The sequence below is a fragment of the Trachurus trachurus genome (assembly GCF_905171665.1).
Source record: "Trachurus trachurus genome assembly, chromosome: 23".
NCBI classification, from domain to species: domain Eukaryota; kingdom Metazoa; phylum Chordata; class Actinopteri; order Carangiformes; family Carangidae; genus Trachurus; species Trachurus trachurus.
This window is the reverse complement of record NC_139912.1, coordinates 19412065-19429885: the sequence shown is the minus strand read 5'-3', so window position 1 is coordinate 19429885 and position 17821 is coordinate 19412065. Positions and strand designations below refer to the sequence as shown.

The following is a 17821-nucleotide window of genomic DNA, read 5'->3' as shown; positions in this document are numbered from 1 at the left end:
ACACACACACACACACACACACACACACACACACACACACACACACACACACACACACACACACACACACACACACACACACGTATTACACTGCCCGTCCAAAAAAAAGTCACCACTTGGATTTAACTAAGATAATAGGTCAGAGCTTCCCATTGGATAATTACTGCATGGATGATTATATAACCCTAAACCCTAACTGATGCAGTCTCATTTCTTAGAAGAAACATCCTGTTGTCGTGGAACAGATGTTAATCAATCAAGATGCGTCAGCTCAGATATTTCTATATGCTGCATTTTATTTGAACTCGATTTATATTCGAGAAAGTGAAAGTATAGATACAGTTGTTTAAGATTGTGTGTGGTGGCTCGTGACCCCAATAATGCAACTCTGGACGAAAATAAATGTTGTGACATTGCTTATTGAAATGATGCCATAGCAAATGTGTGCTGTAATCAAAGCTAAAGGTGATCCAACAAAAAAAAAATATTAGTGTGTGACTTTTTTTTTTGGACAGGCAGTGTATATACATTGTAAATCAAAAGAGAAGTACTGGAAGACATGAGGTGACTGGAAACAGTAGAGATTGAACATTTTGAGTCCACTCTGTGGGATCAAGTCTAGCTGTGGACACACACACACACACACACACACACACACACACACACACACACACACACCTGTGTATTTCACTGACCATGAAACAGATGTGCTGAGGCCAGCTGGGTGTGTGTGGCAGTGACCACCTTGTTGTTAATCAGCTGTTTACTACCTTTAACCGTCTGAGTCAGACAGGAAGGACCCAGTCTGAAACAACCTGATGTGTTTTACTATGTGACTACAGGTAGATATTTGTCTCTGTCCAGTCTGACTACAGCTGTGGTGGGGGGGGGGGGGTGTCTCAGCCTGATAGAAGACTCTGTGCATTTGTGAATGTTTCTATGTTGACTTGTCTTTGCTCAAACCTGTCTGCCTAAATGTGTTGTCGTCTTTCCACTTGTCTGCTGGGACACGATTAGCTAATGAAGGTAAATTTTAGAATAAGACACATTCAGATTCTTCATAGAAACGTTATAAAATGTGCCTCTGTGTTTTATACTGTAGATCTAGTAGATAGTAGACTGTGGTGTGCATCTGTTGAGGTCCCAGTCTTAGTCCAGATACCTAATGTACCTAGTGTCAGAGCTGCTGCTGTGCTGAGTAGAGCTTCATAGGCCTTTATTGATTTTTTTATTTTTATTTTTTTTGCGTGTCCTGCACCTCTCAGGTGTCCCTACGATTTTAAAGACACTCAACCCTCATCATGATATCAGAAGGGACTCAGAGAAAATCTTGTCAAGACAAAAGTCTCCTCATTAAAAAGCCAACTCAGCATCAGAAAACCAGAACAGACCAGGATTCTTCAAATATTTCCTTGAACCAGAATAAAAGAACAGTTGAATGTGAAACACAGTTCATTCTTAACAACACTGAGATCACAAAACACTGCTTAGAAGTATCTTTACATCAGCCTACTTCAATTCTGTTTCCTACCTAACACTTTGTACCTGCACAACTCGAAAGAGCCTCGATGTGTTCAACTGTGAAGGGAAATGAAACTAAATTTAACTTCAGAATGACAACAGACATTAAAAGTGTATATATCTGCTGTCTGTTGTTCATTATCTAATGTAATAGGAGCATCAAAGGTAAAGTTCCCTGTTTTAAACCCTGTCAGTCTTCTCTTTCTGTTGAACTCCAGCTTCAGTCTATTTTCTGCCCCGTATGCAGGCATTTAGGCTCACGATTCACTACCAACACTGACATGAATTGTTGATCTTATCTTAACTTTTACAACAGACTTTAAACCTCCAAAAAGCTCAGCGGGCCTCCTCCTTCCCCCAGAACACGTCTCATCTGTATTTTCCATTTTCTGCTTCTTCTGTCCCGTTTGATCTCCCTTTGATCTCCTCTGCCTCCTGTCTGTCTTCATGTCTCTTTCTCCCTCTCTGTCCTCTAACCTCATCCTCTGTTCTCCTCCATTTCCACTTCATATCTACTGTACACCCGCCCCGCCTCTCTCCGTTATTTACCCTGCCACCTTCCTCCCCTCGCAGGAGTTCAGACAGAAGGTGATGCTGGGAACGCCCTTCGTAGTCATCTGGCTAGTTGGCTTCATCGCCGACCTGGATATCGACTCGTGGCTGATCAAGGGCATCATGTACGCTGGCGTCTGGGTCGCCGTGCAGTTCCTCTCCAAGTACGTCTCAGTCACATGAACACACACCTCATAGATCACCGTGTAGGACTTCAGCATGCTTCATGATCTGTGGAAGTTCAGTTGAGTTCAGTACTGTGCACAGGTTTTAGGCTCTATGAGTAAAGGGAAGATGCTTTAAAAATACACTGTCTCAGTGTCATATCATCTGTCTCTTCGCGTAATCCCAGACTGACTCCAAAATGTTTTTTTATTCATAAACTCAGTAAAGAAAGAAAGAAAGACAGAAAGAAAGAAGACAAAAGCAGTTCAAATGGTACAACATACAGAAGACACGAAGGGTTAAGGTCAGACAATAACATTACAAGTCACAAGTGTTTCTGGAAAAATAAGTTTGGGATTCAGATAAAATAATAATAATGAAATAAATAAATAATAATAATATAGGCGACTACTTAGCAGTAAGTTGACTCATAAAGGTATTCCAACATCCTACTGACTCCATAATGTTGAGATCAGGACTCAGTGGGAGGGGGGCTATACCATCTGTTGCAGGACCCAGTCTAATTTTTGGGGCCAATCAGAGGCCTCTCGGATGGTATTGCTATTGCATTATGGATAAGAATCTAATCATCTGAAGTGCCTAAAACCTTTGCACAGTACTGTATATCCAGAGTGATTTTTTTTTTGCTTATCCCTCACCATTTAAACAATGGAATAGTTAATTATGTTCATTTTCTCAAAGGTAGTTTTGTCAAATTTCACTTGATTAATCAGAAATTGGTGTTATTGACAAAATAATAAAAAAGGTCAAGTTTAAATGTTGCCCTTAAGAAAACTAGAAAAGAGTTTGAGCCTCAGGAAAATGTCAAGATCAGATTTAGACGTTAATTAGAATTCAATGAAACAGTTTTCGGAACACACACAATCTCTAAAGAACAAACACATAAACTGAGAGTACCAATATGTACAGTATGTAATTGCCAACATCTTTCATGCAGTGACTACCACTCTCTTCCCACACACACATACACACACTTGCTTACACCCCATTACTACAGCCATCTGGTCCCGCTGGTACAGTTTGTTGTCACTGCTGTTCGCTATGTGACTACAATAACATACATTAACCGGCGTGTTAGCTTTATAATCACTCACATTCCTGGAATACCCGCTCGCTGAAAAAACAATCGGGATTGTTAGGAGCGGTGTCTGAGTCCAGCTGCCGCGTATCATCCAGTCACCGCTCGGTTTGTTTTTGCTGCTGTGTGACGGCAGCGTTCAGAACAAAGCCCCAGGTTTGTCTTGGTCCAGATGTGCGTCAGCGAGCAGGTCTCACATCTGCAGGAAGAATGCCTGGATGTGCTGAACGCTTCAGTTATGAATTCAGTTATGAATTCAAGACCAGAGGTGGGATTAAGAAATGACAGGTTGTGTCCAATATGACAGCAGGAGACTCAGGACTGTACACTGTTTGATTGACAGGAAGCACAGAGCAGAAACGTGGCAGTGTGGACTTTTAAAACACAGATAAGACTAATTTGAGAAACACTGCTAACATCTCTCTCCTCTCCTCTCCTCTCCTCACAGGGCTTTCTTCGACCACTCCATGCACAGTGCTCTGCCTCTGGGAATCTACCTGGCCACTAAGTTCTGGATGTACACCACCTGGTTCTACTGGTTCTGGAATGATATCCTTTCCTGTCGTAGTCTGCATCAAGTCTCCTACATGAACAGTTTGGGGCTGTGCAGTGTGAGAGATGTAGAAGATTTTGTGTTTGCACCTCTCATATCAGAGTTATAAGTATCTAACACTGAGGATTTGACTGACCAATGATGTGCTCCCCTACATTAAGTGCAACATTCTCACTCAGAGTGACAGGGAGGCATCTAAAGTCATTTTTTGTTTTTTACTCACTCACAATCCACTCGTGTGTGAAGTATAATGCCACAGTTTCGAGACCCGGCACATTTGTCATCTTTTAAATGCTCATTAAAATTGGCTATTTATTATTGGCTGATTAGATGTAAAGCCAAGAGTTTTTCATTTATCAGGCTTACCATTTTATTTGACAAATGTTATCTCCAAGCAGGGAGGATCTTTGTAAAAGATTGGGTTATTAAACTAGTTTCTGCCCCTTGAATTGTATTTTGCTCAATGAAGATAAAAAATTTCCCTGGAAAATTCCCCGTGGAACGTTAGTCAGGTTGAGTTACAGCCCAGTTACTGTGGATTAAAGGAGGAAGCTTTATTAAAGGAGCAGAAGTTGATGGAAATGTTGAGCAAAGTGGAAGCAAAAAGTGACCTGAACTCTGGAGTTTTATTGTGATAAACACAGATATGCTGTGTGTAGATGTAGATCACACTGTGCTGTGTGTTACAGCTGCTTGGTGAAACCCTGCGGAGCCTCTGTCGACCTCAGCACGGCTGCTTTCACATGTTCCTTCTGCTGGTGGAAGAATTGCCTTTTTGTTTTTGTGAAGCTGCTAATTGCAGGAGGTGAGCGGGGAGTTCTCGTTTGTGGAAGGCATTTAATTTTACGCCTCGTCGCTCGACTAATGGGAAGGGAGAGCAAGATGTCTTTGCCCTTATTGAAGAAGAAAAGTGTGCCCCCAAAGATCTTTGCAGTTGTTTGGAAAACACGTCTGGATGTATAGAGTGTCTGCTCAACACTAAATTCACTTTACTGGTGTACAGAAGGAGGAGAAGCTTTTGTTTCTTCTCTCTTTTTTTTCTTTCTTATAGCGTTTTGACATTGCACAATTGAAAAGTTTTCCTCATCTGTTTGACTAAATGATCATGAATGAGTTTCATAGATCTAATGAGTGGTCTGTGACGTCTTTTGTGGCACTTAGATAAAGGGAGAGCTGTGATGTGATCACTTTTTGGTTCTGCTTCAGATGCAACTGAGAACATCTGATAAGCCACTGGAAAAATTATATAATTCCTATATATAGGAATATATTATATCCTATTCTATTCCTATATATAGGAATTATTTTATGTGTGGTAGTGTCTCCACCATCATCAACTGACCCAATGAGGGGATATCTGTTGTACCGTTCACCCTCTAGTAGAGTTGAGAGACGTGGAGAAGCTGCTCTTGTGGCTTGTGGTGACTCAGCACTTGACTAACTCCATGTCAGTTTTCCATGTAATCTGTCACTGGTCTCTACTTGCCACTGACCTGCCTCCCTTAGCCAGTTTTTCCACACGCGTATATTCATCCTCAAAGCGACATTACATCCCTCGCTCTGTTAAACATCTGCCCACACCCGGATCGTTTACCTCGCGGAAAGCTGGCCTGACGACCGCGGACAGGTCCGTTCTTGTGCGGAGACATTTTGCCTGTGAAAAACCAGTTGTCTCTCTCCCTGCAGCCATCCAGGCCAAGTCATTAAGTCTCTATCTGCCATGAATTGGTGTCTCTCCTCGGCCTATTCATCTCACAGACGTGTTGTTTCATGTTCCTTGAAGCACAGGGAGTTCATCCTCTCTCCTGCAGGGCTGCAGCCGTGAGCCGCTCACTCTGAGTTTGGTTCTGTCACTTATTTTTTGGGGATGTGAGGACAGAGGACAGTCGCCTGTTGTCCAGGTGTCTACATGCATACAAATTAGTGCACAGCGGCAGCAGCAGGCTTTCTAATCGCATACATTTATACAAATCCTGTGGCGTCGTATGAAGAGCACAGCGGGACGGATTACTGTGCTCTGGGTTTAACGAGAGGTTAATGATAAATTAAAGTTAACAAATGAGACGGTGTTCACACGGCCAGGTTTCCCACAAGCAAAAGCAAATGCCCAGTCAAAGTCCAAGAGTGTTTGAATGCATGACGTGTTGCAGAAAAGCAGCACATGAACATATTTGGAAGCAGAGTTTGGATTCTATCAAACTTTAATTTGATTTTTTTTAGGCATCAAGGGATTTTATTGAATTGAAAAAGGTTTGGTTATGAGATAAGTTAGATAAGTCCCAGAGATTCAAGTAAAATGCATCACATTACATATTAAAGGAGACATTCTGCCCCCTTTCCACAAATTAAAATAGTTCCCAGGTGTCTTAAAGACATGTCTGTGACATACTTTGGTCAAAATACCCCAAGGATCAAACATCAAAGCTGGTTTCAGTGTCTGTCCCTTTAAATGCAAATGAACCACTGCTTTACCCCTTCTACAAGTGTCAGGTAGGGGTGGGGTTATGCAAATTTGAAACCTAGTTACATCACTGGAAGACAACTGAGGGAACAGCTCGTAAATGGAGAAATGAAGATAATTTATATGCAGAAGAGATGGAGACACACCTGAATCCTCAGTGTCAGACCTGTTCACTGTCAGTAGATTAACTCCACGCTGTTAGTTTACAGTTTCTGTAGCGTATGTCAGGAAGAGCTGATTGCACTGTCTGTCAAACTTTAGTTTAATAGTTTTTCCTGCAGCTCATCAGTGCAGTTTCCCCTGATTTGTGACGTTATGTGAGGAATAAGACAAGCAGGAGCTCGATACAGAAGTTCAGTCTCTGCTGTACTTTCTCAACATTTTCCCCCCTGAGGTGGGCGTGATTGTCAAATTTCAGAAATTTCAGCCCTCTCCTAAATCTGACTTTTCAACACTCTCGCAGCGCCTCACCGTAATAACGATGCTTCTAACCGTCCTCCTCTTCAGTCTCCTGTCTGTGGTGTCGGGGGAGGAATCGGTTTACTGTGTCTGACCCTTCAAAGCCTGGTTACATAAACCGTAGCTGAGGCCCAGAGCGGGTCGGGCCGGTTCCCTCGGTTAATGCGCTCGAGCAGCTCTAGTGAACCTCTACTGAACTTGGATGGGTAGATGAGAATCCAAACCTTTCATTTGTGTGGAGGGTTGAAAGATTCCAACATCTGGTTTTAAGTGTCCGACGCTAAAGAGACGTGATGACTGTTTTTACCGATGTTTTCCACTGAATGATTTTTAACAGACAGGCCTGTGTGTGTGTGTGTAGCTCACCTCTGTCCTGCCCTCCAGGTGCACCTGGTGCGTCTGCCACTTCTGACCCACTTTCTGATCTTGTGAGCTCGTCATCCTCCTCAGGCCCGCGGTTGACATCAGATCAAATAACCAGAGTCAGAGCTGCGTGACGATACTTTTTTTTTTTTTTTTTGTCTTCCCCCGGCCCGGATCGTATTCCCCCTCACGTCTCGGGGGGCACAAGAAGGGAAGACTTTTGATTATAAATGCATTTCCAGCAGGCAAACCTTTTGAAAAGAGCACAACGGTGATGTTGGATTTAGGGCCGGAAGCAGAACCGCTGAAAGACGCCTTTTGTTTTTGTAGAGACGATAAAGACCGTCGAGTCGTTGAGTCAAACATGGCCGTGATAAATCCACCTCGTCGGGCCCCTGCTGTCGTCCGTGGGCAGCCCTGTCACCACGCAGCACTTGAAGAGATAAATAGGCACTAATAGGGAGGTGCTGACTATCGCTCCCTGAAGAGGCGCTGGAAGCCCATTTGTCTGAGGAGCCGCATCGATCTGCAGCTCCGCCGGTCACCGAGCGGGTCGACCGATGAGCCGCTCCAGACAAGCGTTTTACTTATCAGGTCATTTCAGATGTGGGTTCTGTCAACACCCGCTTCTTTATGGAGATACTTCTTAAAATCAATGACTCGTGTGGTCCCTCAGGGGGGGGCTCGTAGAGACCGCTCTCACCGGCTCTACAAAGAAAGTGCTTATCGATGAAATCATAGCTGCGCTGCTGGGTCACGCTCGCTGGCAAACCACAGTTGCTGTCGTTGGGGCGTGTGATTCCTCCACCCGGGTCTGTCACGGCTATTAGCTGCTAATTTTCCAACACAACTTAAGGGCTGCGAAGACTTGCAGATGGTTTTTACAGTGTAACCTCTCATGACTGGTGTTTACATGGAGTGTGACATATCCCAGATTCAGTTTGAAATTATCACTGTTGGCGATAATTTGCATTTTCGAACCTGCTTAAAGGGATAGTTCAACATTTTGGCAAATTGGCCCATTGCCATAATCCCTATAGTCATAGCAGTAGGTTCGTTACCTTTAATTGACGGTGCAAGCTGTTTTTAGAACGGCAGAGCAGAGCCGCGAGCTGCTCAGAGCTAGGCTACAGAGGCTAATGGGATTTCTTGGTTTCCCTCATCAAACTCATCAAATACACAATCCAACAACTCTGCCATTCTAAAAAATATCTTACAGTGAACAGTGAGCTAGATGCAATTTAACTTTTCCAAGTTTATAGCTCCATCATCTGGGATCATATTTGCTGTCAACCATTTGGAAATCCTTTGTCGTTACAATGCCAGCTTTTGTGTTTCTGTCTCCTTTCAGCACACTTAAAATTGAAAAAAGAAAAGATGGCATTGATGAACAGACCACAGCCACGAACCCTCAGCAGGTCAAAACCCTGGATGGAATAAATAGTGCCAACAGTGGAGGGATACTAAGTCTTGTAACGCCAAGTGTGGGCTCCACAGCTCATGTTGTGAAGCCACATTCAACCATTCAATCAGAGTATGACCTGGTTTGCATTAGGTGTTGAAATCACCAGAGGCCCTGCAATATGATATTATCGGGATACTTGTGTCTCAAGTGATATTACTGCAATATTAAAAATATTGCAGTATACTGTGATTTAGTACCGTAGTTGTTTTCAACTGCAAAATATGTCTCCAAATGAAAACTTTGTTAACATCTGTTTTTTCTAAGATAAACTTCTTAGTCTGTTCAGATGAATACTTGGTGTCCATTTATTGATACAATATTGCCATACAAAATACTGCGATACTATGCTGTATCGATTTTTTCCACCACCCCTAGTTTGCTTGGACATGATAAAAGAATCCTTCCAGATGTGGATCAGTGGCAAGGTGTTGAACTTTTAGCCTGGTTAGCGGAAACCTGGGATCGTCAGTTCACCGCTTTGATGTCCAGACTGAAACATCTCAGCACCTTCTGGAGCAGTATGGATCTTTTTTTTCTTTTTTAAAGTATATTTTTTGGACTTTTTGCCTTTAATCAACAGGATAGTTGAGACAGATAGGAAATGAGGAGGTAGAGAGAGAGGGAATGGGAATGTGCCAAGCTAAGCTGGTGAATATGGTAATCAATTTACCTGCTACACATCAGCAGGTTAGCATTTTGAGCATGTTTTGAGCTGCTATTATGATCACAGTCTTATTGTCCTGTTTCTGTCTGAACGCTCTTGGCCTCCACACGGTTTCTCCCATTGTGGAGGTAGAGTCAGCCTCCATATGTATATTTGGCTCGTATTAAACTCGTGTCAGTAACAGTGCAGGTGTTTCATTTTAAGCCTGGCACGGGATGCAGACACATTAAAGCAACACGTCTGCCACAGATGGAAGCTTTGTGCTCTGCCAGCTTCCTTCCTCCAATCTCTTACTTGAAAGAGAATCACGGCGTTCTATTATTCTACGTCCTTGAAGATGGTCGACCCACAAAAGACACATGTAAACTGTTGGAACGACCTTTAAAAACAGTGAAACCACCTTTCTTGAAGTCAAATTTTCTAAAGGAAACGACTTGCGTGTGTTTGTTTGTGTGACCTTTAAACATTTGACACATTTTTACATGCAACACGGGTGAATCCTCAGTTATTCTTCCTTTGATCCATCACTATGATTGGTTCATTGTTTTTTTCTTCTTTCCAAAACAAAAGCCTGCGATGTGTGTTAGCACAAGTGTTGGTGTTTCCGCAGTGACTCGGCTGCTCTCCTCCGGGATTCAGCTGACTCATGCTCGCCTGCAGGACCGACTCTGCCACTAATCCCCCACAGTCCTCATGGGGCCGGTCCACAGCTGTCACAGCGCACACACACACTCTTATCTCCACACAGTTGTACACACTGATGTGGAACACACAGCTTCTTTGTTTATTCAGTCAGAAATAGTGTGTGTGCGTGTGTTTCTCCTGTGTTGGAAGAGATTTACATATTTAAACCACTTCTCTTCAGGCGCAGGTTTCTCCACTTTCTCTTCTACATTTATTCGCTGTAAAAACACCTTCACACAGAAGAAAAGAAGGAATGGTGGTGTATAGTGTTTGTGTGTGTCTGTTTGTGTGCGTGTGTTTGGGAGGAAGCCATGAGTTGTTGTGACAAGCAGAAGTCATGGGTGGATGGAGTTGAGTCTCAGCGTCCCGACCTGTCTGTCTGCCTTGTTGCCATGACGAGAACATCTGATTCATATTGACGTCATTGTTTTTTTTTTAAACAATATTTTAATATTGATGTAACTGTAGTGAGAAAACAGGAAGTGACTTTTGTTCACAAAGTGTTTGCCCTGCACAGAGATGATGTTTTGTCTTGGTTCATATCATTTCTGTTCAGCATCAGCTGAATATTTAGAGGTACGAATTTGTAATATTTTCTCTTGTGACAGATTTAGTTGAAGGTCTTTCTTCCCTCTGTAGATAGAAGGTTCATATGAATGTATAAAATGCTTTCACCTGCTTCTGTTGATGAGAAATAGACAAGAACCCATGAGAATAGTGTAAATTTAAAGGGATAGTTCAACATTTTGGCGAATGGTCATTGCCATAATCCCTATAGTCATAGCAGTAGGTTCATTACCTTTATTTGTCGGTGCGAGCTATTTTTAGAACGGCTGAGCTGAGCCGTGAGCCGCTCAGAGCTAAAACTGCCCCTGAAGGGAACGTACATCAGCGGTTTTGCATGAATTTTCCTCGAAAACAACTCGGTCTCGTAACGTTGTGTTATTATCTCATAGCGTGGTGAATGTGCAGGTCACAACTTGTCCACCAGAGCGTTTTAGAGTTGTTCGATTGTGTATTTGATGAGTTTGATGAGGGGAAACCAAGAAATCCCATTAGCCTCCGTAGCGTAACTCTGAGAAGCTCGCGGCTCTGCTCCGCCATTCTAAAAACAGCTTGCACCGACAAATAAAGGTAACGAACCTACTGCTATGACTATGGGGATTATGGCAATGGGCCAGTTTGACAAAATGTTGAACTATCCCTTCAATGTAAAAGATGAAAGGATTTTATGTAATTGCACTAATTTGCTTTCACACAGAGTTTAATTAGAAACACCAGCAGTTACACAACCACTTGGTGTGTTGTAACATGTGTTGTGATGCAGTTGAGGTCCTGTGACCTGAATAATGTCATCAGTACATTAACAGTAGGACGTACGAGTTGAATGTGGTTGAAATAACAAACTGATAGTCTGATAGGAGAAGCTGTCCGTTCATCATCTTCCTTAACCTCCCTGCACATCTGCCGTTTGCCACCGTCCACGTTCCCTTCCTGATCAACACCCTGGCTCTGTTCTACAACTTCGGGAAGTCATGGAAGTCGGACCCGGGGATCATCAAAGCGTCAGAGGAGCAGAAGAAGAAGGTAAAAGCCGATCAGCTCACCTCGCAGACTCAGAGTGTACCTCTTGCCGCGGATGCTTTTTGTTTTGACATGTGAACATCATTCCCCCAATGTCACGTGTGATGTTACTTTACAGTGGTTGATTCTCTGGCCTGCTGCCCAGAGTCCCTCCCCCCTCCCCTCGGCCCCTCTGTCCCCTCATTATCACACTAACGGAGGACAACGGGGACTCTGCTTCTCACCGGGCCCCCCCGATTCTGCGTCCTGTGATTGATGAAGAGCTAAATTTACCCCGCATTGTTAGCGCAGCGCAGGACTCTGCACAGTTCAGGCCGGGCAGCCACTTCACATCAAAGGCTTCAAAGCCTTCCCTTCGCCGCAGAGGCTCCTCTTCCTCCTCTTGTTGTCCCCCCCTTTCTGTGTCCTTGGTTTATTTGCACAGAGATGAGCTGGAAAAGAAACACACCAGAACACATTTTCTCATTCATTTGTGCACATTAGATAAAAGCCGTCCCTTCTTTAAAAGCTATTCTTCCCTTTTTAACAAACACACACAAAAAAAACCATGCACGAGTGAATTAAACTGTAAATCCCACTGTGGCCTTTGTCCCAGTTCACCGTGAGGCAGCCAAGTCTCCAGTGTGATCGTTCAGCTGGAAACCCCAGCTCCAGCTCGCACACTGTCACTAGGTCTTTTGTTGCGGTGCCAAACAGTCCTCAGCGAGACAGGTTTCTCATTTTCTTGTCATATTCTTGTCTGCTTTTCCGTCTTTAAAAAAAAAAAAAATCCTGCTTTTGTGTGTTGTTTCCTTCCTGCAGACGATCGTGGAGCTGGCAGAGACAGGCAGTCTGGACCTGAGCATATTCTGCAGCACCTGCTTGGTAAAGTCTCGCCTCGTGTTTTTCCACAACATGACATCTATAACAAGACGTTTTTATTTTCAAAACATCCCCTCTTGTGCCCCTTTTTTTGTCACAGATACGGAAGCCCATCAGGTCCAAACACTGCGCCGTCTGCAACCGCTGCATCGCCAAGTTTGACCACCACTGTCCCTGGGTGGGGAACTGTGTCGGTACGTCAGCAGCAACAACAGCACGCTTAGGTTTTTTTACGAGGATGTCAACAACCACAGCAGCACATGCACTTCCCAACAAACAGCTGCTCACAATTTCCCCCCATCAGACCGAGAGCTGTGGCTTTTTATTGTGTTTTATCAGCAACAGATTTGGCTGTAAAGGAGCAACACGTGTCCTCTGCTCTGAATTTGTCCTGGTTCTGCTACAAACCAGACACAAGCTGAGGGGAAAATATGAGTATTACCTGTCACAGCACAGAGGAAGTGGCAGGTGATATGTGACTGATTGTAAAAACATGAAATGGCTCATAGAAAGAAAAGAAAAAAAAAAAACATCCGCAAGATGAAAAGGGAAATAATGTTAGACAGTGTTGTAAGTGCTGCAGACTGCAGACTGGAGACGGTGGGGGAAGGAAGGGGGTGCAGGGGGGCTCGCTGCACTAACATTTAGAAAGCAGGTGGTCAGGATGAGGCTTTAAAAGTGAGGAAACTGTCTGAACAAACAACAAGCAGCGTCTCCAGGAGCCGGAGAAAAGATCCACAATGTTTCAAGACGTTTTCAACCCAAACTCTAGAATTTATCTTGACCGATAAGATCCTGATCATCTGAGCACTGAAAACTCTATTGAACAAAAACTCTTTCTGTTATCAATTTGTATTGACATTTTTTACATTTAAACAAAGAGATGTAAGTTAAAGATACTTTATTAATCCTTTTTTTTAATCCTAACCCTAACCCAATTACATTGTTACCACAGCAGCACCAGACAGAAGACCACACACACACACACACACACACACACACACACACACACACACACACACACACACACACATCATACATAGAATACACAATGACATGTTGCACAACCCATTAAAGCATGGAAAAGTGATCAAAGTAGCAAGGTCTAAAATAAGGATTAAAAAGGGGGCAGAGACACAATCACATGATTACAGAAATTAAGAGAAAGCCAATGGCTCATGATTACTGTGAGTTAAAATCCTAATGGCAGCTGGTAGAAAGGACTTGAGGTTCTTCTTAGTTCCTTTCAGTTTTACATATACAAGTTTAGCCACCCCTGGTCAAAATTTCTGTTAATGTGAACAGTTCAGCAAGTGGAAGATGAAATGACCTACAGATGATACATTCCCTTTACATTTTAAACAATATTTTTATTTATTTTTAAAATGACAGAAAAGGAAAAGGCCTTCAGCAAAGGTTTGGCCACCTGCATAGTTAGTAGCTAGTAGCCCCCCTCTTGGAAACTATCACAGTGTGTAAATAGTAAATATCTTGATTCCTTGGTCAAAGTTATCTGAGAGCTGCAGTCTCCTGGGTTTCCCATTCTTTTGCAGGCTGCTGCTTTGTTTCCTCTTTTCATTCTAAAACTGTAGAAAACTAAAATAATCCACTGATATTGATTAAAATATTGCAAAAGACTGTTACATGTTTAACGTTATGCCTTTTGGAGATCATTTCATCTTCCAACTAGTTTTAGTTAAATATCTACCTTCTCCAGGGACATAATTATTCAAACATCCAAGATAGATAAGATAACTCTACATTGGGTATTACATATCCAATGTAGAGTTGCTTCTCTCTCTCCACATAACTGCCTACATGTATGAACAAAAACCAATTTTATGCAGTGTCTGTGTGTCCTTGTGTCCTGCTCCAAACTTGAGGGACATTAGCATTTCACTCTTATCCTCTTAATGCTCAGTGAAGATTTTATCTGTTTCTAATTCCCGAATATTTCTCATACAGTGGAGTCTGAGACCTTGAATGCTCCACTGTGAGAAACACTCCTCTCACCCTGACTGGAATTACAACCACAGCTGCAGTCGGAGGTGATGAGAGTTGACTGATGTGTTTGTTTTCCTCCACAGGAAGTGGGAATCACCGCTACTTCATGGGTTATCTGTTCTTCCTGCTCTGCATGATCTGCTGGATGATCTACGGCTGTATCTCCTGTGAGTACAAGAGCCTCGCTTTCACTTACTGTATTGTTCCACGTCAAATCCTTCTGTTTCACCTTGACCTCGTGCCCCTCTGTCCTGTTTCTGCCCCTCAGACTGGAGGATCCACTGTGCCACCAGTTACGCCAAGGACGGTTTCTGGCTCTACCTGACCCAGATCGCCTCCTGCTCCCCCTGGATGTTCTGGATGTTCCTCAACAGCATCTTCCACTTCATGTGGGTGGCCGTGCTCATCATGTGTCAACTCTACCAGGTCTGGATTCAGCTTTTACTCACCAGCTTCATCAGGATGAGTCTTGTTTCGGCGAATCAGTGAGGCGCTGACAAACCTCTGCTCTTCCCCTCCCTCAGATCGCTGCTCTAGGAATCACCACCAACGAGAGGATGAACGCTCGGAGATACAAGCACTTTAAAGTCACGGCCACGTCCATCGAAAGCCCGTTCAAGTAAGGGATGCTCTGTTGTTTTGTTTACCACAGTGGAGTCTCAGAGTCTCAGCAGGGCTGCAGTAGGAACATTTAACAAGGGAAAAAACACACTCCCATTTTCAAACCGCACAGATTCTTCGAGTTGGTGTGGCGAGGTTCTGAAATGTCTCTTAGATTTCCTCCACCTCAACACAGTGGAGGTGAACAGAAAAAAACTGCATTTAAAATCTCCCAAGAGCTGAGTCTCAGTGATGTCGCTTCTATGGGAATAAAGCAGGTTTGTTCTGTGGAGCTACTTTCTAAGAGGAAATAGTCCCATACGTTGAATATCGACTGCTTGTTCTCGATCAGGCATGGGCAACCTATTCCTCAAAGGGCCGTGTGGCTTCAAGAGCACACAGTTTGACCAATCAGCTGTCTGAAGACCGAGATCAGTTGATTAAATGAGTCAAGTCTGGTGTTCTGCTGCCGGGTTGGAAAGAAAACCTGCAGCCACACCGGCTCTGTGTGTCATAGGTTGCCCATGTCTGGTCTAGATGAACCAGGGTGATGGAAACCTCTATAGAGCTCCGCTAACTAACAACAGGCCTCTTCTGATTGGCTGCCTGTTTTCTGAGTGATCAAATAAAAATAGAGCAGATTTCATGTAATATTCAGAGAAGACAATCCTGCAAAGTGGGATGGGGGGTTCAGGTGGGTGGGGCTTGGTGACAGCCTTGTTGTGACATCACAAAGTTACAGAAGTCCTGACGGCTGGTTTTAAGTCTCAGTTTCTGAATACAGGCTGTGTGTATCTCTCTGTGGACTGAGGCTTTGATACTTTCACAGTGTTACTAGAGAATTTAGAGCTGATTTATAATCACACTACCGGTACATATGAAGATCTACCCTTGCACCCGCCCCCTCTGCCGCTAAACTAATGACATCATTTGATGACAACTTAGGGAACAGCTCATAAAACCACGTTGATTTCAACCTTGGGAGCAAGTTACAGATTTTTTGTCAATTCTCACATTTGGGGGGCCAGAGTACAAACACCCAAAGAGCCTTCAAAAAGTGATATTTCCATAATATGTCCCCTTTAACCTCAGATAACTCTATGCAGAAACTCACAGTTATATCTACATAATGATGGCACCATTTCTAGCATGTGTTGCAGATGTACCACTGTATAATGATATGTGAGCCGTTTGTTCAGCAGTAGTGACTCATGCTCCTCCCTCTCTCCTGCCTCCACAGCCACGGCTGCATCCGAAACCTCATCGATTTCTTCGAGATCCGCTGCTGCGGTCTGATCCGGCCCGTGGCGGTGGACTGGACCACGCAGTACACAATAGAATACGACCAGACGTCTGGCTCGGGCTACCAGCTGGTGTAAAGAAAAAGAAAAGAAGGGAGGACGAAGAAGGAGGAGGACGAAGACGATGACGATAATGATGATGAAGAAGAAGAGGAAGAGGGGGGGAGAAGGGGGGGAGTTGAGCGTTTGCTGGGCGGAAGAAAGAGTCTGGAAGGATTTCCCCTCCCCCCTCTCCTTCCCCCCACCCCCGGCGTTCATATCGGAGTGATGCTGTTCTCGGGAGCGCTTGCTTTTCTGGACCATCTCTCCCTCACCGATCAAAAGACTTTGGAAAAATAAAAAATCAGCCAGGACGAGCATGCTGTTACAGGGCAACACCACAGCTACACCCCTCTCTCTCTCTCTGCCCTCACCACCACCTTTATTACTATTACTACTACTACTACTACTATTCTACAACATCAAGACTCCATTACTGTACTTTCACCGCCCCCCCCCCCCCCCCCCCAACCCCACCCCTACCCCCCCCTCCACCTCGTCTCTTCTCCTCCTGAGCCCTTTGGACGGTGACGTTGCTGCCAGGCACGAACGGAGAGGAGCGAGGCCGATGGACGCGAGGAATTTCAAAATAAAAGCTGTTCTGTTTGTACTGGAGACATGAGGCTGCAGAGACAGCAGCACCATGACGTGGCAGTTTCCCTCTCTCCCCCCTTTTCCCACTTTCTATCCTTATTTATGGTGTCCCTGTTGATGTGCCCTGTATGTATTTTATTTTTTTGTTTTTGATTGGTTCAGGAACTCTCCGCTGTTCCTGTGATAATTAACTGTGGTGGCCGTGGAAGCTAAAGGAAACATGTCGTGTTTTTATTTTTATTACTTTTTTTTTTCTTTTTTTTTAAAAACCATTTGTTTCCACGTGTGATAGAGATAAGGGAATGTCTTTTTATGGTCTTGATTTTGCACCGAGATGAATCTTGCATGGAGTTGATGAGGATTTGCCAACATTTGTTGAACTTATCAGAGGAAGAAGTGTTGGGTTACAGGAGGAGCCGCTGGAGGAGTCCCACCCCTCCCCTGCTGAGACGAAGCTGCAGATGCTGACAATGAAACGCTCGGAGATGAAAAGGAGCGTCGTGTTTTTTTGAGGCTGAAATAATAATCAGAAATCGGTTGCTGTGCAGTATTAAAAGCAGGAAGTGGGACTTCTTCAGCCGCCGTCCACTGTAAAGTTGACGGAAGATATCCTACAGACAATGTGATACAGGTATATTTATTTTAAAACTATTTATAGATAAAGTTAACTATCGTCTAGCGCCATCGTTTATACATTTCACATCATTTTAGCTGAGTAGGTTTTTATGGAAAAGGAAAAGAAATATTGAAGACTGTACCCGTAGCTGCCGAGGACGTGACCATCACCCACCTCCGGGGGGGCGGGTACAGCAGGTGTATTTATTCACAGCAAGAGACGAGGAGAAGAGAAGA

General features: G+C 43.8%; 1 protein-coding gene across 1 annotated transcript in view; it reads left to right on the top strand.

Annotated features, from left to right (window-relative positions):
• The window catches only part of zdhhc17 (zDHHC palmitoyltransferase 17), a gene marked incomplete at its 5' end in the record, with an annotated part of 36619 nt that extends 19825 nt beyond the window's left edge, over positions 1–16794 (top strand). Inside the window, 9 exons of the mRNA XM_083999289.1 lie at positions 2095–2237; positions 3786–3901; positions 11449–11573; positions 12372–12434; positions 12532–12625; positions 14519–14602; positions 14704–14861; positions 14960–15054; positions 16276–16794. Coding sequence (XP_083855415.1) covers positions 2095–2237; positions 3786–3901; positions 11449–11573; positions 12372–12434; positions 12532–12625; positions 14519–14602; positions 14704–14861; positions 14960–15054; positions 16276–16414 — 1017 coding nt within the window. The 3' untranslated portion in view covers positions 16415–16794. The remainder of the gene's footprint in view (positions 1–2094; positions 2238–3785; positions 3902–11448; positions 11574–12371; positions 12435–12531; positions 12626–14518; positions 14603–14703; positions 14862–14959; positions 15055–16275) is intronic.
• Between the last annotated feature and the right edge of the window lie 1027 nt (positions 16795–17821).